The 23,332-nt window shown below is 38.7% G+C and overlaps 1 protein-coding gene and 1 pseudogene across 2 annotated transcripts; both read right to left on the minus strand.

Moving 5' to 3' along the window:
* Window positions 1-296: 296 nt before the first annotated feature.
* On the minus strand, window positions 297-11,466 carry LOC121440324 (protein-L-isoaspartate O-methyltransferase domain-containing protein 2-like). Of its 2 annotated transcripts, none has more exons than XM_041641140.1 (5): window positions 11,160-11,466; window positions 9,536-9,638; window positions 8,017-8,188; window positions 3,774-3,897; window positions 297-809 (listed from the first exon to the last, which is right to left on the minus strand). In XM_041641140.1, exons 1-5 carry the CDS (start codon window positions 11,464-11,466, stop codon window positions 436-438), a joined length of 1,080 nt encoding a protein of 359 aa, XP_041497074.1. In that variant the 3' UTR covers window positions 297-435. The 2 variants fall into 2 exon arrangements, with proteins under 2 accessions (XP_041497074.1, XP_041497075.1); XM_041641141.1 differs by having other exon boundaries at window positions 563-809; window positions 3,774-3,901.
* An 8,310-nt stretch (window positions 11,467-19,776) lies between these two features.
* Window positions 19,777-20,350, minus strand: LOC121440329 (annotated as a pseudogene).
* Window positions 20,351-23,332: the final 2,982 nt, after the last annotated feature.

The following is a 23,332-nucleotide window of genomic DNA, read 5'->3' on the forward strand; positions in this document are numbered from 1 at the left end:
ATTTCCCAACCTAGAAAACAACAAAAGTCAGATGAACTCAGTGCCAGCAATAGAATCACGACATAAATTCAAGCTGAAAAGTGGTATGTCACACCCAAAGATGCCCTCACACCTTTCCAAACATGCCCCTTGCTTCACACAGGATCCAATACAATTCAGTTCCAGCCTCAATGTATAAGTTTGCCTGCATGAGGAGCAGATATCATGCAGGTCCCAGTGAGTTCAAATTACAGCAAAACCAACAAGATGCACACCCCACCCCACCCCCGCCACTGAGGAAAATAATTCGATGAAGTTTCTTGTTGGATTGTGCTTAAATAAATCACACCATTGCATGAAAGTTTTAGAGGATAGTCAGGAACCAATGAAGGGAAAAGACACGTGTACCTGGCCAGCGGTTTGTTCTGGGTATCCTGGTCCCACTCTCCCACAAGCTCACTTTTCCCTGTAATACAGCAGGTAGTACTTCAGGGGGTCGGGCAATGGGAGGCGCAATACCCTCTGGCGAAGGAAGTTTACTGGTGGCTCAGGCTTGGCCTCCCTTAAGGTCCTCTTTGCCACTTCCCGCCGATCCTCCTCTGCATCCTCACAGCTGGTGTCATCAGAGGGGTTGGAAATTCGACTGGCAAAGACTTCTTTGTCCAAAAAGACAATGGTCTCCATTCGCCGACGACGAAGTCGCCTTCTTTTAAACATAGGTGTGCTCTTCAGTCCACCTCCTCTGGTGGCTTCCTGGCGCATAGCCCTCTTGATGTTGCCACAGATAGCAAGTCTGGCCAGGTCCTGCAGGCTGCGCACAGCCAGTGGTGCTGTGGACAGGGGTAGAGCCTATGGGCATGGGCAAGGTCAACCCCACACCTAACTTGCTGGAAGAACTTCAAAGAAGGGGAACATTCTAACAAAATAGGAACTAGTGGTCTACTCTGCATGCGTGTTTCTTAGACATATCCACATATACTAATTCTAACAAAATAGGAACTAGTGGTCTACTCTGCACCATGCGTGTTTCTCAAGGACATATCCACATATACTAATTCTTAACTCTGAAAAGGAAAGAAATACTGTCTAGCCATACATCAGTCAACAGCAGAATTTGGAACCTTAGGGTTTGTTCTTGCAGACTAGTTTATAACTCAATTTACTCTGCTCAATGACATGATAACATCTACTCATCAATACAGTAATCTATATTTCGAACATCCTTTTATCTATTTTAATAGTTTCATAGTAATTTATATATTATTTTTCTGCTAAAGTAGACAAATGAAAATCTAAAACCATTTTAAGGAAAAACAAAATTTCCAAATCACACCAAAGGGAAAAAAATGGAAACCAAACACAACTTTAAGCTAACAATAAACACATAGCAGTAATAAGGGTTTTTCTCAAAGTAAAAGGAATTAGAGACCAAGGGTTTAAATACATTAAACAGAAAATCTAAAACCCCTTTTCCCTCCAGTGCACATAACCTTCTCCAAACAAGATGCCACCCTATAGAGAGGACTCTCGTGTTATCTGTAGCATTTGCTACCTAAATCATAAACCCTGCCTAAAGACCACCAGTATCCTCTGCCCTGCAGAAATGCAAGTCTGTAGACCAGGTTCTAACAGCAAACAATACCTCCTCCCTCTTTCAGAGGTACCAACCTTTCTCTCTTTTCCTCTGTCCCTGAGAACATGGGGCTGTGCTCTCTCTTTGGGATGGTTCTGCAGTATCTTTCCCGCATCCCCCAATGTAGCTCAACAAATGACCTGTGGTATATCCTGCTCTCACTAACTCAATTCAAGAAAGACTAGTTCTAGAACCTCTGCAATTCAGCTGTTTCCCCGAGATGCTAAAAACAGTCCCTCACTGGCTACTGGGCTCCCAAGCACCAACTCTGGCCTACTGAGCTTTCTCTAAGGACTACCAGGAATAGCTGGTTCAGTTCATATCCCTTCTCTATGACTTCTCTTCCTTGGGCCTTATGATACCTCCAAAGGCTCCAGTATCCACTCCGCTTCTCTCTCAGTATGATCCTTGGTTTTATATCTATTCTATGACTTTAAGTAATACAGACCATTTCCCTAAGCTGAAATTTCGTCCCAGTCAAGACAATCCTACCCCACACTTAGCATAGACAATAATATCAATACCTTGGGCTCTCCTGTTGCTCCTCAGAAAGGTCATGTATCCCTGAACCCTTCCTGCTGAGGCTAGTGTAGTCTCAATCTTTGTCTCTTGCCTGATGGGGAAAACCCCAACTTCCTGCCTGATGTCTGCCTCCAACCTGAATACAGGCCACTTAGGAGGATGCTCCAGGCAGTGCATGTCCAAGTTGTTCAGCATCATTGTGGGCTGGCTTTGCTATACGGTTTCTCTTACTTCCTTGGTCTCATAAAAATCAGTGATCTAGGAAAATCTGGGAAGACAGAAACTGCAAATACCCTACCCAGCTTTGGTTAATGCTAACCAAATCACATGAATGTTTATCACTAAACATTCACAGTGAGCATTTGAGAAGGCAACACATATCCAGGCTTGACAAGTCCTCATACAGAAACACTCATTTCTAACCAGATCTTCAAAGTCTTCCAAATGCTCTCATGAGTCCTTGTCTTCCACCAAATCCAGCCACTATGCCAGAAGATCATAGGCCACATTTGTTGAAAGAATAAAATTTCAGAGCACCAGTCTGACAAATTCACCCTCCAAATGATGGCATTGCAGCATCTTCAATAACATCTGAGGCTCTCCACAGCCATACAATGAACTAAAACCCAAACTACACAAAAGTCAAGTTTTTCCAACACATCTCACGACAACACCACAGAGTGTATGTCTCTATTGCCTTGGTTTTCCTGGTTCTCTTTTTACTCCTCCTCTCTTAAGGGAATTCCTTCTCACCCTCAAAATCAAGCACAACATAACAACATCTTGTACATGCCTTCCCTAGTCTTTGTAAACTCCTTGGTATGTTTCACTGTTAATTGTAAACTGAATTTCATATGACACACAAAGTAGGACAATTTGTTAAATGACTATTACAAATTGAAATGTTTTGTAAAAAATTCACCAAAATGTATTTGTTTTCAATCTATAATAATTCACATTTCTATTATATTTTTCTCCCTCTCTTTCTTGCATACACACACACACACACACACACACACACACACACACATTTTCTAAATGTTTTAAGTGATCAGAAAGCATGATGAATAGTCTTCACTTGGAAATCCTAAATCTTCAAAACTTTGAAATCCTATTTCTGTGAGAACTGTTTAAAATATAAAACATCAGAATGAATATCACCCTATTTAAGCTCCATGCTGAGTCTACATCTTAGAAATAAAAACACAAAGGTTTAGAGCATATGAGGCTACCCCAAATTTCCTAGTCGCACAGTAGAACAGGCTCCTCATCCATATTGCTTACAGCAGCATGAGACAGGTACTGTGAGAAAGAGAAAACTGTGTGCAGGTGCCACTACACATTCCCAGCAGGCAAAGCAAACTGCCTGAGCTTCCCACATGGCAAAATTAGCTCTTCTGTGAATCTGCTACTTTCAAATGCATGATCAGTAACAACATTGTATAGATTTAAAAGAAGACTAAAATCATCTAAGATGGGTTAAATAGAGAGACTTTTTAAATGCCTAAAGTATCTTGTATAATTTGTGGGCTGAAATAAGGGAGGTTAACACTCTTTAATATCAAAGGGATTTTTTTTGTACTTTTTTTCTATTCTGATTTTAACCAGACATAAAAGACAGGTAGATGCTTATACTCACGTAGCTGAACAAGTCTGGGTTGTCCTGACTCCGAACGGCAGGGTTGGACCAGAGGGGCGAAGGAAACAGCCAGAATCTTTTTTGTTTCCCAAGCAGAGGGGCCTGTGCGTGTTATCTTGGTCAACTATCTCAAAGACAAAACAAGAATATCCAAAGGATTTGGCTACTAGACAACTTACATTTAAGTATAATCGTTTCAATATATGAAATCTAAATATGAAATAGCCTGTCTATATAACACCTAATGTGATGTGAATTACAACTAACAGCAATATATTATTATGCAATGCTTAGCATGAACATACTCAAACTCCTTAACCTACCTTCTGTTTACAAGAAATACAAATGATAAGCAAGTTAAAGGGCTAGAAGAGAATGAGATAAGGAAGAAAAATTCTTACCAAACAATTTTCTAGGGTTCTTCAAAAGAGTGATTGGGGATAAGTTGGGAAGGGTCTGTCCTCAGTAAAAATAATCAAAGATGCACAATAGCCACAATATTTCAACCATAAAAAACCCTGAATTCTGTGCTGATATGGGATGTCCTTATGTGTATGTGTTGCTTTTACTGGATAATGAATAAAGCTGTTTTGACCAATGGCTTAGCAGAGTAAAGCCAGGCAGGATATCCAAACAGAGATATAGAAAGACAGTAGGCAGAGTCAAGGAGACACCATATAGGAGACAGACGCAAGAACCTTACGGGTAGGCTACAGCCTTGTGGTAATATATAGATGAATAGGAATGGGTTAATTTAAGATGTAAGAGCTAGCTAGGAATACACCTAAGCTACTGGCCAAAGAGTGTAATAATTAATATAGTTTCTGTGTGATTATAAAGGTACAAACTCTGCTTTCAGTGTGCTGCTTTCAGGAATATAGCTACAATGGCATCTGAGGCACAAAACATCTAAGGTGCAAGCCATCTGCACCTGTAACAGGAAGGGAGCAGGAGAGGCCAGACACTACCACCATGTTGATGTGACTTTATTCAACATAAATGTGTCATTTTGGATATCTAAGCAATTGTCCTTACTCTCACTAACTGCACTTCAGAGGTGCAGTGGAATATGTTATCGGATACACAGCAATGTAGATCATTAAAACACTTTATATTATACAATTAGTACCTAAGAATCCAATTTAACAACAAAGTCACATTTGTTTAACATGACTAGGACAGTCTGTAAGTAGCCAAGTAAGTCATAGAACTTATACGTTTATATGCTTATCTTTTCTAAAAACATCTAACTCAGAAAATCATCCACAATTAAGACTCTTTAAAAGGATTAAGCAGCACAATATATAGAAAAAATATCTAAAGATTAATCATATTCAGGGATAACAGCAGAAACATTCTTTCAGAAAATTTTGAAGATTAAAAAAACGTGTATGTGTGTGTGCAAAGGTCTGTGCATGAGTGCCAGTGCTCTCAGAGTCCAGTACAGAACATCAGAATCCCTAAAGCTGGAGTTACAGATCTTCATGAGCTCAGTTCCTTTGTAAGAACAGTATGTTCTGGGAGGGGGGAGGAGTGGGAGGCTGGGAGGAGGCGGAAATTTTTTTTTCTCAATAAAAAAAAGGGAATAAAAAAACAATATATATTGTATATATGTTTTGCTTACAATATATTGTAAATATATACATATTATTTACAATAAAAAAAATCAAATAAAAAAAAGAACAGTATGTTCTTAACCGTTGGGCCATCTCTTCATCACCTAGAATCTTTTTTTGTTTTGTTTGTTTGTTTAAGAAGAGGGTTTTTGTTTTTGTTTTTGTTTTTTTGTATTGCCCCGGCTATCCTGGAACTCGCTCTGTAGACCAGGCTGGCCTCCAACTCAGAGTTCCACCTGATAAAAGGCATGCACCACCACCATCCAACTACCCAGAAACTTTCTTTTTAAAGGATAGTTTCTAGCTAGAATGAACATCAAACATTTAAGCATAGTACATAAATGACATGTAAGACCTTAAATAAAACTATAAGCCTGTATTTCATAATCTAGATGAACAGATGGAGATAGTATGAGGATGCCCATCCTTTTCAAATTAACTAGAGCTAAAATGATCTCAATCAAAATTAGTGATACTAAAAGACAAACAAAGCCTTATTAGTCACCTCCCTTTGATAAAAATAGGGCAAATTACTTAGAAAATTAATAAGCAAACATTAAGAACCAAAATTTATCCTATATGTCTTACATAATGTATACTTCAGGGGGACCAAATCAGTAATAAGCAGTTTTCTCTTTATCAAAGTTAACCAGCACCTAAATACAGAAAAAAAATGAAGGAATTTAAATGTATTATTCTATAGTTCTCAATGAAACAATGGATCAGGCTACTATCATTTTACAAGGATGAGTAAACAGAGAAGCTGCTTGTACCTACATACTTAAGTAGAACTTATCCTCGAGATCCAAGGTTTTTAACATACAAGCAATTATATACTAAAAATATTCAGAAATAATTGTCTACTTCTGAACATGTACAGACTTTCTGCTTGTCATTATTCCGGCAACACAATAACTATTTATATAGTACTGATTGGTGTGGGAGAATTGTCTGTATTCTGTCAATCATGTTATAAGTAAACGTTGATTGGCCAAGCAGGAAATACAGGCGGGAAAACCAGACAGGAAGAAGAAATGATGTAATGAGAACAGGAGAATTCTGGGAAGGAGGAAATTGATTCCTTCCACTCCTGCCTAGACTACCGAAGCAGCAGGATGTAATCTGCCCCACTGTAAAAAGGTATTGAGCCACATGGCTAACATAGATCAGAAAAATGGGTTAATCAAGATGTGAGAGTAAGCCAGTAAGAGGTTAGAGCTAATGGGCCAATCAGCTTATAATTTATGGAGACCTATGTGTGATTTTCTTTGGGGCTAAACAGTTGTGGGGTACTGGGCAAGACAAAAACCCCAACAAACAAGCAGACTGGCCCTCCATGTTACAACTGATACTCTATCAGACATTACAAGTAATCTAGAGGAATTCTGAAGCACACAGGAGGATGTGTGTAGTCCATATGCCACTAACACATGACATGATTTTATAAAAGGATCTGAGGCATCTCCATATTTTGTCATCATGAGTGGAAGAAAGTGATCTCAGAAAGAATCCTTTGTATACTGAGAGCAAATGTCTATTTTTAATACATGGATTATATTCTTTTGTTCTCCTCCATCAAAATATGACAAAGGTAAACTCTACCAAGCCTCTAGATATAATTACCAATAGGTAGAAAATACAAAGGACAGAAGAACATGCATCTATGGACTGAAAAGTCCAGAGTGTAGGAAAACACTGCGAGACCAATAACCTACTCTCCTGAATAAATCAGTTGTAAAGAAAATATGAATAAGAAAACCAATAGATTAAAAAATAAGAAGGAAAACTGAGCTAGGAAAATAGCTCAGTTGGTAAAGTGTTTGACATGCAAACAGGAGAACCAGAGTTCCAACCCTCAGCACTCAATTAAACATTAAGGCAGATGGTGTGATTCACCTGTAATCCCAACAGCCGGAAGGTGGAGACAAGGAATCCACAGAGCAAGCTGGCTAGCTAGATTAGGCAAACTGGTAAACTGTGGTTTCAAGTGAGAAATCCTGCCTCCATACATAAGGTGGAAAGCAATCAAAGAAAATACCAGATGTCAATTCTCTGGCCTCCACATGCACATGACATACATACCTGCACACTGGAAGATATACGTGGCCACACACTTGTGAATACCCATACATAAACACACACACCTAAGACATGCATCAACCAAATGCAACTTTTAAATACCAAAATGATATAGATTCAAAATTAGATGACTTAAAATTACATTCATGACCTCTTTTAAGTAAAGCATTGTAAGTTACAAGACAATCTATACAAGAAAATTTTGGAAAAGGAAAAAATGTGTAAAATACTTTCCATCAAGTATTGAGCAAGTAGACCATTATAAGACAACAAAAACAACAAAGGGAGCTAGGATGAAGATGAAGAGAAGGAAGAAGAGAAGGGAAGGAAGAAAATTAGTGGTGAGAAGGAAAAAAGAACAAAAAGAACAAATCTAAGAGAAAAAGGAGGTAAGGGAAGGTTCAGACATACCACCTAGGGTTTGGAAGACCTAGGCATATCCATCCTGCCCTCGGTTAATAAAACGGCAGAAGCTATTGCAAAAGTAGTACAGATAAACTGACTGTGAAGGAGAGTATACACAACATCAGCTGTGTAGAGAACCTGACCTTCTCTTCCAAGGGCATGACAAGGATCCCTCCAACTTTAAGAAGATTCTTCATGTACTCTTCGTGTTCTTTCTGCATACCTGCTCCACAACACACAAGATCATACTGACAACAATCTGGAGCAATCTCTAGGCAATTGCCAGTTACAAACAAAGGTTCACAGAAGTCAAATCTGCGAAGAAAGAAGTTTTCTGTAACTATATGTGTCATTGCAACAAGTGCATAAAACAAACTTGTGCTTACCATAGGTTATGTTTTAATTACAAAATCACAGACAAGGAAACACTTTCTGGATCCAGGAGCTAGAAGCTGTATTACTATATAAATAGATCCTTAGAAATTACAAACAAAATAAAATGAAAGTGAATGTTCCAACATGATCTAAATATAAAGCAACAGCAGCCATCAGTTTTCACTGTTTTTACAATGTGCAACACCACATTCAGTTGCATGACAAGCAGATTTTGATTATTTCAGTGTGTGTGTGTGCATGCATGTACCGCATGCATGCATGAAAACTTCAGAGGACAACTTGTAGAAGTCAGTTCTCCTTTCACCAGGTGGTTCCCAGAGATCAAATTCAAATCATCACTCTGGGCAGCAAGTTCCTTTACCTACCCTGAGCCATTCTGCCAATCCCAACAGGAAGTTTTAAAGAGCACTTTCTCTTTTTGGACAGGCACTCTCTACTGTCTAGCCTAGAAACTGACATGTAGACCAACTTGCTCAAACTCACAAAGATCTGCTTGCCTCTGTCCACAACTACCAGCAAAAAAAAGCACTTTTTATTCTCTGAAACTCCCATTCTTTAAGAAGTTTAGTGCATGTTCTAAACACCAAGAGCTACTTACATAAACTGTTCAAAGACAAACGTAACTATTCTATTGTAGAAACCATTAGGTGATAAAGTTTTCTATACTGGAATATGAAAACTGAATGAAGTTTTTGTTCTCTTCTCTTACTATACTGATGAAAAGTTAATGTAAGTGTCATAAGTTATAAAACACAAAGCTGGCTGGAAAATGGTGGCCCACACCTTTAATTCCAGCACTTGGGAGGCAGAGGCAGGAGGATCTCTGTAAATCCGAAGCCAGCCTGGTCTGATTTCCAGTGTAGTCAGAGCTGTAAAACAGAAAAACCATGTCTCAAAAAATAAAAAAACAAACAAACAAAAAGCTGCCCAGGTGTGGTGGTGCATGCCTTTAATCCCAGAACTCAAGAGACAGAGGCAGGTGGGTTTATATAAATTTAAGGCCAGCCTGGTCTACATAGTGAGTTCCAAGATAGCCAGGGCTATGTGAGGGTACTTTTTCTCAAAAAACAAAGAAATAAAATAAAATAAAAACCATAAAGCCCTTAAGACTAGAGAATATTAAAATAGTACAGTAACTAGGGTAGATACACATATAACCTGGGATCATCTCATCATACTTTGTTATTGATCAATGCATATTAAACAGGCTTTTTCTATCTATCATTAATGCCCTTAGTTGAACCAATGGGTTGCATCTGACCATACTTGTCAAAACTATCACTTGTTCTGATGAAGACATCCAGTTTCTGCTTGGCATACTCAGTCACATCTGAATGAAGCTCCACCCCATGGTTCACACCAAAAGGACCTGAAAATATTGAGAATAACAAAGCTCTTAGAATAGGAAAAGAACCCTTGTTCATTTGTTTTTCTGTACTTTACTAATTACAACACAGATAATTATGTAATGTATAATTACAGAAATTCACGAGGTTTTAAGGTCTCAGCACATTTGTGGCTCTAAATCACTCAGGGAGTCTTTCTATTCATTAACACAGTATTTGTTTTGATGCCTGGACTTTTCAAACATCAAAAGAACAATTTTTTAAAAATTGCAAATTGAAAAAAAAAGCAAGAGAAAAAGAAATTTTTTCTGAAAAATTTAAGAAAAAATCTATATTTACAAATAAAACTTATATTAGGCTTTCTCTATATCTCACAGCACTTTCATTATCACTACTGGCGGTATCAAGTGGCAGTGTCTCCAGACTTACTCTCTTCACAGGCATTAAGGCTCACTCTGTGTGTGTGTGTGCGTGTGTGTGTGTGTGCGCGCACACACATACGAGTATCCATAGCACAGAGATCAACATTAGGTATCTCCACTCCCAAAGTTACTGTTTGAGACAGATTCCCACTCAGCTTAACTGGCTGGCCAAGAAGCACCTAGAGCCTATCTCTGTTTTGCAGCACTGAGATTACAGGCACACACTGTTGCACTTGGCTTTTTATGTGTTCTGGGGATTTAAACTCAAGTGTTCATGGTTGTACAGCATCTCCTAAGTTCCCAGGATCTTTTCATTAGCATTTCTAATCTAGGTGGCTTTATTATCTATTCCCCCCAACAAAAACCACTACCTTAGTCAAGGTAAAACTTTTCAGGTAAAATCAAGCAAGTCAGAGGAATGATAAATAATCTGGGCCTGTGTACTTTTCTTAAAGCATGGAAACCACGTCTCAATCAAAGACAAATTAAGATTAAAAATCATTTCAATGGAGAAGAAAAACAAGCAACATCTAAAATCTTTGCCCCAATATACATTTTACACAAGGCAGGAATTCAATAGCTCTTTGGTTGGTAATCCTGATAATAATATCAGAAATGGCCATATTCTTACATACATTCTACAACTTGTAGAGAATACAGCCTAAATGACTCCAAACATGATAACCTAAGAAATCCCTTCCATCTCTGAAAATGCCTTAAAAATACATAAACTTATTACTCCTTTAGTAGCAAACAACAAAACAGAAACAGCTACAATGAACTTCAACTACCAAAGGATTTTAATGACAGTGGAAAAAAGAGCAAAAGAATGATTAAATTAAATTAAGAAATCACATAAAGTCAAGATTTATACACTTTTGCTGTTTTCCATCATTCATAGCAGAATGCAGCAGCACAGGTAAGAGGAGACAAAGAAATGGAAACCCCCCACTTACAACTCATCAGTCATCCACCACCTGTAGCTAAGCTTCAGGCAACTGATAGGACGTTCATGGTCTTCACCAGGGGATGCAACCAACCCACTACATTTTCTATCTCAAATCTCAAACGATAGACATTGTTCTAACGCAGAGAGGACTCAAGCTCCGTATCCACACTCACCTAGAATGAGGCCCACCATGGAGCTGAGGTAGCCAGTACCACTGCCCAAATTGAGAAATGAGAGCCCAGGCTGCAGATCCAGAGCCTCCATCACCTCTGAGTAGATGCAAGGGACTGAGAGATGAATGTTTCCATGCTTCCATGCCAAGTCTTTGTACGCATTTTCTTTAAATTCTTCAAGGTAATAATCTGCTCGATCGATAGCTCGGAAAGCCTGCTCTACTAAGTCCGTCCGGATGTACTGGGCTTCCTTCAAATTGTCAATGAGCTCATCGTTGTCCTCACCAGCACTCACAGCACCGCTCATGTTCAAGATTACAATCAAGCAAGACTACAATTAAAACATTAATAACTATTTACATTAAAGTCAAGAGCAAAACAATAAAACCTCTAAACACATGTTATTTTCACAAATATAATAATAAATATGAATGTAATAAAGACAGAAGTATCTTTTGTCAATAACTGCTTCACCCTCCAAGGATGCTGGTATTGGGAGCGGGGATTACAGGGCCAAAGGAATGGTTCAGTGGGTAAAGTACTTGACACAGAGCCAATAACATTAGTGCATTCCCCAGAACCTACATAAAGATGAGAGGAAAGAATCCAACACCACTGGGTTGTCCTCTGATCTCCTCATCCACACAATGGCATGTGTGAGCCCACACACACCATATTTTTTTAATTAGGAAAAAAAATCCTAGTACCACTAGAAAGTTAAGTCAACAGCAAATAAGCCATTTGATGTTTGACTGACTCAATTTTTTAAAAAAAATTACATTTATTATTTGGAGGATATGTATAGGGTTACAAAACACCAGTGGAGGTCAGAGAACAATTTGCAGGAGTGATCTCTAGGGATCCTACGGTACCTTTACCCTTTGAGCCATCCTGAAATTCAAAATTAATGGTATCCCAATGTTAACTAGGGCATTACATCTCAACGTACACACAAACTCATCCACAACAAGCAATCCATCCAACCTGACTTGGTTACTCTGATGTTTAAACTGTAGGTAAAAATATCCACAAAACTTTCTTCCCAAATAGAACACACTGTGACAAATACCTAATTGTAACAAACATAAAATCAGTTTCAAGGCTAACGTTTAGCAGAGAAGTTGTCCCTGCCAGCACTGTGTGTCCTACATCCCTAACACAACTTCCCCTCGCCTCTAAGAAATATACCTCTTATCTTTTCCCACAGTGTCTTGCTGAAGAAAGCATTCCTTTTAGGTCCAATTACTAATATACAATATGCCCTGGTAAGTACACAGAGAATATTTTTTACCCTGAAGAAGTCTTTTTCTTCATAGAAAAATAATATCCTCCCCAGTTTTATACTGACCTTGGGTGACTTTTCCAAACTAATGACTTTATTTCTTACAAGGTGGTGATGCTGGTATAAACTGCTGAAGACTATGGAGTCACAGGAAGATCTGTAGACTTTCTGAATCAAAACAGCCTCCTGTTCAGGAGTTCAAGGTCATCTTTAGTGAGTTCCAGGCCAGCATGGACTACATAAGAACCTGTCTCAGACCAGGTGGTGGCACATGCCTTTAGTCACATCACTCAAGAGGCAGAGACAGGAGGAGCTCTGTGAGTTTGAGTCCAGTCTAGTCTACAGAGTGAGTTCCAGGACAACCAAGGCTACACAGAGAAGCCCTGTCTAGAAAAATAAAAAGGAAAATAAAAAAAAAGAAGAACCTCAATAACGACAAAACTACCATGGTTCCCCTCCCCTCTCAGTCTTCTTTCTGGAACACTAGAGACAACCACTATACACATCCATGTGCACAAACGGTAACAGCGCTACCTGGAAAACTAAGCCTAGAAATGAAGATACCACTCTGACATCTTAAGACAGGTGAAAAACTATGTCTTGATACATATTTGTTTCTATTTTATGACAAAATAGTCCATCTTCATAATCAAGACAAATAATATTTTTCAACTCATGATTCAACTATTGAAATTTCATCTACTTCTAAAGTAGATTCGGAGCTCTTTCCCCCAGCTGTAACTAGTCCTTAATGCTAATACGGCTGGGCTTAATCTTGGATAAGTCACTTAGTCCTACTGCTACACTATCAATCTAACAGGGTCACCTTAAAATTGGGACACTAGTTGAAAATAGAGTAACGTATTTATATGCTTACAAGCCAATCTAGGAAAGAACCTTTAAAAACCACATAGCTACTGAATCAAGAAAGTCATCCTCTTCACCCTGAATATGTCACTCTGCCACAGTTCCAATATTTAACAGTTTCTAGAAGGTACCACAAACCATGTTAGATATGTTTCATTTAGTACTAGATGTTTATCTTACTGAACTTTTCCTCACATGAAAGCTTATTCCATATTAAAATAACAGAATTTCGCCAGGCGGTGGTGGTGCATGCCTTTAATCCCAGCACTTGGGAGGCAGAAACCAGTCTGGTCTACAGAGTGAATTTTAGGACAGACTCCAAAGTTACAGAGAAACTGTCTCAAAAAACAAAAAACAAACAAACAAAATAAACAAACAATTTCAGTAAGAATAGCAGCCATCTTTCTAACAGTTACCACCATCCAGTCAGCACTACACTAAACATCTAAAGGTGGAATAAGCTAGCTGGACTTAGTTACTGCTGCTCAGTCACAGACTGCAAGAGGAGTGTGGTGAAAACCAGCACTGTTTAGCTAAAGGCTTTTGTTTTGTGCACATCAAGGGTACAGATGTTAAAGACTCACACGAGAACAACATTCTTTGTTAATTTTTTGTTAATATTTTCATAATCAAGTATAATGTGCATTTTACTGGTAAACTGTTCTGTGCTGTTTAAGCTTGTTCAAAATGGATGATGAAAGCAAGGCCTCTCTTGTACCAACTCTAGCATATTTGTTTCCAGTGGTCTCCAAATGTTCTCCAAAATACCTTTTTCTAGGGCTGGATGGGCACCTAATTCTATGAATGGAGGAAAGAAAGAGCAAAACAGCCCAGGAATAAAATACTGTGTCCTTGATAATGACTAAAACGCTAACCATTTCCAAGACTATTGTTTATCAGATGGTATAAAAACGCCTCAGTATGAACAGGAAGCCAGAAATTCAGCCATGGAAACCTCACCCATGGAGCGAAAGTTGGCTTGAGAATCCAGATGACCGCTTCAACTTCTCCAGTCATCTGCTTCTTGCTATTCTTTAAAAAACAATAAACAAACAAAAAAACAACAACTGGAAAGCCTCACCTGGGTCTCTCAATCAAGAATTCCAAATGGCTGCTTCAATTAGGACTTTTCCAGATGATTTCTGTCATTATCTTTTGTTTGTTCCCTCAATGGCTACTCGAGTCATCTCTATTAAATGTGAGTACTAAATCTGATGATGTTTTGCTATTTATCTTCTATTGCTATCACTACTCACTACTTGTCATATCACATACAGGATATGACAGTCTTGTTTTATCCATTGATGCATGCTCTGTATCTCTGTCAGTGGTTGAGGTATGGGCATTTCTTTGCCCAAAGGCCAGTTCTGCCAAATAGAAAGGCTCCAGATGGAGTGTCTTTGGTGCTCAATATTCTCTCGGGAATAGAGCAGTGTTGCCAGGAGCAATTGTGTCTCACTATCACGAAACTCTGAATTAGATTAAAGGCCATTTTCTACAGCTCTTTGAAGAAGTTGAAGATTATCTATCTATACTGAGTATAATCTCTATATATCTAGAGAACCTGATTAGTCTAATTATAAATGACAAACTTAGATGACTATTTATCTATATAATTCTCAATATCTATCTAACTTAAAGACTAAGACAATAAACAACTGTGTAACAAATGAGGATAATGACCTCCAAATATAAACACTGTACAAATAAACATTGCAATATGGCAAATATATATTAATACACAAACATTATATAAGTATCTTAATCAGAGGTAGAAATGTAAACTGCAATATGGTAAATATATACTATATATATATATATATACAATATATGTCAATACATAAAAATGTTTTAAACAGACATAGAAACATGCATGCATACAATAGTCAATATAATTTAACTTTGTATCAATATAGAAGAATCAATACCAATATATTTGTCTAAAAGCAGTAACTCACAATTATAAATCTATTATCCCATCATCCCTCTTTTTTTTTTTTCAAAATGATCCCTGAACTTATAAAATTCCTCCCCCAACCTCCCAACCCCTAAATGATGTCCCTAAACCCAGGGGTAAACTTTACTGGGAGAGGGGATGTCATCCTCTAGAATTACTTCCAGCTGTCATAGGGGCAATGTTCTTTCTGGGGGATCCTGTGAAAGTAAAATGATGGTTAAATTTCAAGATCAATGTCTTTTAAAATTGCAAATAGTCTCTGAGTATTTTGTGGAGGTCTGGCCAGAATGTTGTACAAGATATGCACCATTTCAGCTAACCAAGTTGGGATCGTCTTGTGCAGCTGGTATCCAAAACAGGTCTTGTAGTACAGCTATCAGTATCATGACGTCATATCAACCAGGTAGAGTTGTTGTTGTGGGGCCCCATCTTCTTCCTGGAAACTTCAAATGTCACTTCAGGAAAAATTCATTGTTCATTGTGAAAAACTTAAACATTAATCATATAGACATGCATATATATATTCAATGAAAGGCATGATAGATATATTCAATGAAAAGTATGATAGATATGAAGAAAAGCAAAGATGTTTTCTAAACTCATATTTCTTTCTGAAAGTCCCATATCATGGCTCTTGACATGAGAGAGAAACTCCAGAAACTCTGGGTTTTTCTCTTACTAACAGGCTTGGAATTGGAGAGGGACTGAGCCAGAGTCCAACTTCAAAACCAGCTCTATATATTTATAAAGAAATGTTTAATAAGACATATATAAAAATTAATACTTACAAAATGTGTCCATACATCAGTAATTAAATATTCAGGGTCCCTCAATTTCTTTGAAGATGAGTAATTTCCTGTGGAGATAAGAAAAGAACCCTGCCTCCAACCTATCTGTATTTCTTACCATCAGTATGTTCGCCATCCTTATGAAAGAATTGTTATTTATCTTTTCCAAGTGGCTTCTCTTCTTCAAACCGAACCTTTATTAATTTTGATGGTATCCAAAATTGAATAACCTTGTTGATGGCCCTGAGATCTGTCACCATTCTCCATTTACCTGATTTTTTCTTAACCACAAATACAGGAGAATTCCAAGGGCTGGTAGATTCTTCTATATGTCCAGCATCTAATTGTTCTTGTACCAGCTGTTCTAAAGCCTGTAACTTTTCCTCAGCTAAAGGCCATTGCTTTGTCCATATAGGTTTCTTAGTTAACCATTTTGGAGGCAAGGCTGTTGGTATCTCTGAAGGGACATCAATTGCTTGTTCTTGTACAGCCCAAATGGCTGGTTTTCTCCATTTGTAATATCTTTTAATATTATTCTCAGAAATATAGGCTCTAGAAGTAGCAGGAATGTTAATTTCGTTATTCCATTGTTGTAATAGGTCACGACCCCATAAATTCATTGCGATATGGGCTACATATGGCTTTAATTTTCCTATTTGTCCCTCTGGCCCTATACATTCAACCCATCTCGTGCTCTGCCTTACTCGAGATAGGGTTCCAATTCCCAGGAGCTGAACATTTACATTCTGAAGAGGCCAATACAGATGCCAAGATTCTGGGGTAATGATACTTAACATCAGCACCTGTGTCCAGCAGGCCAGTAATAAAAATGCCATTTACACACACTCTCAGTTTAGGTCTTTGATCATTTATAGAAGTTTGCCAAAACACATGTAACTTATCTTTCTGATCATTATTGCTTGTAACAGTAGGCATGGGGCTTCCTAATTGTCCTGATGAGGCACGTTCTCTGCAGAAACTGGAAATGACTGAACCATGTTTGCCATGGGGGCCTGTGAGGCCCCCCTCTCACGTTTCCCAACTGTATCAGGTTGCCTGATACAAGAGATAGCTCTTGTAGGCCTGCATTCATTCGTCCAATGTCTGCCTTTTCCACATCTTCTACATAAACCTGAAGGCTGAGTCCTCCTATTTCTGTTATTTCTAGAAGATGCATTATTATTATTATTTCTGAAAGATGCATTATTATTATTATTTCTGAAAATCCGTTGTCTACAATTCCTTTTCATATGACCATTTTGCCACAATTAAAACATTTGGTATTCTGTGTCTCCTTTTACCATTGGAAATTGCTTCTTCTACCCATGCTTCAGTGCCATAATCAAATGTATCAACATTGAGTGTATGCAAGACCCATTCTTCCAAGGGCACTGATCTGAGCTTTAAAGGCCCCAAAATCCTTTTGCATTCCACATTTGCATTTTCATAAGCCAAAGACTCAATCATTATACGTCTTGCTTCTGGGTCAGATATCCCTATTTGTACAGCCTTAGTTAATCTTTGTAAAAAGTCACTAAAGGTTTCTCTCTGACCCTGTTTAACTCTGACAAATGATTCCATTCTCTGTCCTGGGTCTTGTACCCTGTCCCAAGCCCTTAAGGCTGCTGTAGTACACATGGAGAGTGTGTTTTCATCCAAATCAGCTCGTTCCTGAGGGTCGGAAAAGAGCCCTTCACCTAGAATTTTATCTAGGGAAATGTCAATTCCCTTCACTTTTTCCTGCTGTTTTAAGAGTCTAGCCTCTTGCCTGAATAAGCATTTCCATTTCAATTGCGGTCCACTCTCAAGTACCGCAGAGCTCAGCTGGAGCCAGTCCGAGGGGGTTGCTCTGCATGTCGTGGCCCAAGATCTTAGCATCTCTTTAACAAAAGAGGCTTGCATCCCAAAAGTCATGACAGCCTGTTTAATTTCCTTGAGGTCATTCATACGGACAGGCTCCCATGTATCCTCCTTGATGACCCTAGGGTTTCTGGAACCAATCACCTTCTCTGTTGTTATTACTGGAAAGGCAGGTAGAGATGTAGGTAGAGCTTTGTGGAAATTGTCCCAGAGAGATTTACCCACAGATGTAGTTAAAATTTGACTTTCTTCCCTTTGCTCTTCTTCATCAGAATTTAGAAATTCCTCAATCTTTTCGATTCTATTCACCATTGCCTTCTGCAATGTCTGAATCTCCTATCCAGAATTATGTTCCAAAGCCTTCACTGAGGATTCTAAAGTATGAAGTTTGTCCGTTAGAGATAACATCTCATCTTTGGACATAATTTTTATGGCATAAACCGTGCCTTCTTGTATTGGCAATCTTTCTGTCAATCTGTCATAAGCTTTAGACAAAATCCGATTGTCACATTCAGCAGTTTTGATTCTCTCAGTTAATGTTTCATTTCCTACAGAAAGGGACTGAATCTTATGGTCCAAATCAGCTGTTCCCTCTTTTATAGTAATGAATTTCTCCTTAATATCAGCCACTAATGTTTCAGTTCCTACAGAAAGGGACTGAAGCTTATGATCCAAATCAGCTGTTCCCTCTTCCATAGTAATGAATTTCTCCTTAACATCAGCCTGGAGAACTTCAAACTGATTCTTGAGAAGATTGTTATCAGCCTGAAGAACTTCAAACTGATTCTTGAGAAGATTGTTGTCATTCTCAATTGTTTTTAAGTGTTCAATCTCTGCCTTAAGAATCCTGGATTCGTCTCGTAAAGACTTTATCATATTTCTATTATCAAACCATTTAGTGCCAATGAAAACTACGAATCCCAGAAGGATCCATAGATGTGGGGTGATAGACACCTCTTGTAAAATCTCCCACATGGTACAATTAAAAAAACTGTCAAATTCTTGAATACTAACGTGTTCAGACATTTTATTTATAAAAGAAAAATTTTTTTACCTGCAATGATAGGTTCCTGCCAGTGGTGGTCTCTGTGTTTTTGGAGCCTGTCCTGGAACTAGCTCTTGTAGACCAGGCTGGCCTCAAACTCACAGAGATCCGCCTGTCTCTGCCTCCCAAGTGCTGGGATTAAAGGCGTGTGCTACCACTGCCTGGCTGGCCTCAAACTCACAGAGATCCGCCTGCCTCTGCTTCCCAAGTGCTGGGATTAAAGGTGTGCGCTACCACTGCCTGGCCAGCCTCAAACTCACAGAGATCTGCCCGCCTTTGCCTCCCAAGTGCTGGTATCAAAGCGTGCGCCACCACCGCCAGGCCAAGTCACTTTGTATCAGACCAAATCTGCTGCTGTGGCAGCTTTTGTTGCAAAACCGCAGGTACTTGAGCTTCTGCTAATTCAGGCAGTGGGGTTCTGCTGCAAACTTAGCCAAGGCAGGCAGAATGGGCCTGTGTGGCTGAGTATGTCTCGGACTCGGCACTGAGGCTGGAGTCACGAATTAAAAAACAGCACCCAGGAGGGTGCTGTGTTAGCTAGCGGGCTACCCGCTTGAGTCGGGGGCAAAATAGCCCACGTTGGGCGCCAAAATATAATGGCATAAACAAATGCAGACAGATTGTAAAAATATATATAGCTTTAATGGCGAAATAGACTTACAGAACCACCGTTCCCATGGAGAGCAGGAAAGCAGAAGGGGGCGGCTGGGAGCATGCTTGCCAAATTTATAGGCCAACATTAGCCAGAGGCGAACACGCCCCCTAAGGGGTGGGACTTATCCCTACAGAATCCACACTGTGTTAATGAAAGTCAGATCCATTCTTCCATCAAAAGGTGCTAGTGGAAGTTGTCAGACGCCTTCCAATGTAGATCCCCAATCCAATGGCCAGCAGATGAGACAGCAACAGAGATGGAAGAAAAACCTTCAGAAAGTCTGCTGAGAAAATGCCCCCTTTCTTCATAACACTTGTATTTTTCATGCTGAGAGTAGTTGTTCACTTTGGATGTTTAAAAAGGAACTCCTTGGGGGTGATATTTTCTGGCCGACTTGACCAATCCCATATCCAGTCCGAGTTTTTCTTCAAGATGCTTTCAACCTCTCTTCTTCTCTCAATAGAGTCTTCCTCAGACAGAGTGCTGTTTTTCTCTCCAAAGCTGTGAGTGTCTGTTTCAGATCTGTTGGTATCTTGTGGTGTCTGGGAGTGAGGTGGGCTGTCACAATGAGAACTCTTGGAGCTACTTCATCCAGATTCATGCTGAGCATCCAGCAGTATTTTTTCCATGCCCCCATTATAAATAGAGACAGAGGCTGGAACACTGTTCCCATTCCCATTGCTGAAGTGCAGTTCTACCCAGGAGCCCTGCAGGTTCTCCTCCCCGCTCTGCGACATGGTGGTTCGGCAGAAGAACCCAAGAGCAACTGCGGCAGGCCTCAGCGGCAGTCACCGAGAGATATGAGAGCTGCCTGCTCTCATTTTTCTTTTTAACAACAAATACAGGAGAATTTTAAGGACTGGTAGAATTTTTAATTTGTTGAGCATCTAGTTTCTCCTGTACCAACTGTTTTAAAGCTTTCTGTTAGAGACCATTGTTTAACCCATATTGGTTTCTCAGTTAACCATTTTAAAGGCAAGACCATTAGAATCTCTGAAGATTTTCTAGTTGTTTTCTGTTCTTGTACAGCCTGAATGTCTGATGACCTTTGTCTTAAGTTTTGGGGACTGCAGGAATGTTAACCTCAATATTTCATTGCTGCAACAGGTCATAACCGCATAAATTCATTGCAGTATTAGCTACATAAAGCCTCAGCCTTCCTTTTATTCTTTTGGCCCAATGCTTTTACCCCATTTCATGCATTGTTTTACTTGAGATAGGGTTTTAATTACTAGGAACTGAATATCTGCCTCTTGATGAGGCCAATTCGGATGCCAAGATTCTGGAGTAATGATATTTACATCTGCACCCATGTTTATCAAGCCCTCAGTAACAATTCCATTTACATTATTAGCTTTGGTCTTTGATCATTTATAGAAGTCTGCCAGAATATGTTTTTTTTTATTTCCTACTAGAGTTTTTGATTTATCCTCCATATCTATTTTATCATTCAGACCAGTATGGTTTTTTTTTTAATAGTAGGCACTGGATTTTTAAAATTTTTTGTGGGACATGTTTTCCACACTAACTGAGAAAGATTGGACCATTGGACCTGCGAGAGGCCCACAAGGGAGTTCTCCAATGGTATCGGATTGTCCTTTCTGTCCTTTGTCAACCTACATTTATTGGTCCAATGTTAGCCTTTGCCATGCCTCCTACAGACACCCAAAGGCTGAGTCCTCCTATTCTTGCCATTTCTATAGTAGATATTATTTCTAGGAATTTCTTATCTAAAATCCTTTCTCAGATGTTCTATTTTACCACAATTAAAACATTTAGCATTTTGCTGTTTCCTCATACCATTGGAAATCACTTCTCCTACCCAATTTATTATTATAGTCAAACGTCTCAACATTCATTGTATCCAGATCCATTCATCCATTGGTACTGATCTGACCTTTAAAGGACCAAGGATCGTTTTCCATTCTAAGTTGTCATTTTTAAAAGCTAAATATTTAATAAGTATACATCTATCTTCTGGGTCTGTTATTCCTATTTGTCCAGCCTTAGTTAATCTTTGAAAAAAGTCACTAAAAGGTTCTCTCTGACCCTGTTTAACCCTAATATATATATATTTTCTATTTTGGTTTCTGAATCCTGTACCAAAAATTTAAGGCTGCTGTGCTGCATAAGGATAAGGTGTGTTTTTTGTAAAGAGCCTGGTCCTTAGGATCAGAGTAAGGACCCTTGCCAAGAATTTGATCTTGGAAAATCTCAAGTTCTTTTGCTTTTTACTTTTGTTCAAAAATTTTTGTCTTTTTTTTCCAATAACCTTTTTAGAGAAGCTGCATTCCATCTTGTAGGACCCCTGAGATTAACTGAAGCCAAGCTTGTGGGTTAACCTTATTGCTTGAAGCCCACGTTTTTACCATTTTCCTAACAAAGGGTAAATGTGGGCTGTAAGAAATGGTTTCTTGGGGCAGGAGAGATGGCTCAGTGGTTAAGAGCATTGCCTGCTCTTCCAAAGGTTCTGAGTTCAATTCCCAGCAACCACATGGTGACTCACAACCATCTGTAAAGAGATCAGGTGCCCTCTTCTGGCCTGCAGGCATACACACAAACAGAATATTGTATACATAATGAATAAATAAAATAAATATTTAAAAAAAGAAAGAAAGAAATGCTTACTTAATTTCGTTTAGATCACTCATGCGAATGGGTTCCCATTTATATTTTTTGACTACCTTAGGGTACTTGGTGGCAGATGGTCAGTTAGAACTCTGGGTAAGCCATCTAGGAGTTTGGTACATACTAATGGTGCTAAATTTTGTTTTTGTAACTTTTGTCCCTGCTCAACAATTTTGATAAATTTTTTAATCTTTAATGTTTTTTTTTTACTCCTGCCTTTTGTAATGTCTGGATCTCCTGTCCAGTATTTTGTTCTAATGCCCTCCTTGAAGATTTCAAAGTATGAAGTCTGTCCAGTAAGGGTAATATCTCATGCTCATACAGAATTTTTTTTTACCATTTTTTATTGATTTTTATTGAGCTTTACATTTTTCTTTGCTTCCCTTCCTATTTCTCCCCTCCCACTTTCAACCTTCCCTTGAGGTCCCATGCTTCTAATTTACTCAGGAAATCTTGTCTTTTTCCACTTCCTGTGTAGATTAGATCTATGTAAGTTTCTCTTACTGTCCTCATTGTTGTCTAAGTTCTCTGGAGGATAAAAAAAAAAAAGATGGAATCTTTTTTAGATTCCTCTGTTGAGAGTTCTCTGTTTAGGTCTGTAATCCATTTTTTAAATTGGATTATGCGTTCTATTGATGACCAATTTTTTGAGTTCTTTGTATATTTTATAGACCAGACCTCTGTCTGATGTGGGGTTAAGTGAAGATTTTTTTCCCATTCTGCAGGTTGTCGTTTTGTCTTGTTGACCATACCCTTTGCTTTACAGAAGCTTTTCAGGTTCAGGAGGTTCCATTTATTGTTTCTCTCAGTATCTATGCTGCTGGGGCTATAATTTAGGAAGTGGTCTTCTGTGCCAATGTATTCAAGTGTACTTCCCACTTTCTCTTCTATACGGCTCAGTGTGGCTGGCTTTATCTTGAGGTCTTTGATCCATTTGGACTTGAGCTTTGTGCGTGGTGATAGATATAGATTTGTTTTCATTCTTCTACATGTTGCTATCTAGTTATACCAGTACCATTTGTTAAATATGCTATATTTTCTTCCATTGTATAACTTTAGCTTCTTTGTCAAAAATCAGGTGTTCAAAGGAG

This window comes from Microtus oregoni, unplaced genomic scaffold, assembly GCF_018167655.1.
Source record: "Microtus oregoni isolate MIOR12 unplaced genomic scaffold, Mior012 000067F_002, whole genome shotgun sequence".
In the NCBI taxonomy this organism is placed as follows: Eukaryota; Metazoa; Chordata; class Mammalia; order Rodentia; family Cricetidae; genus Microtus; species Microtus oregoni.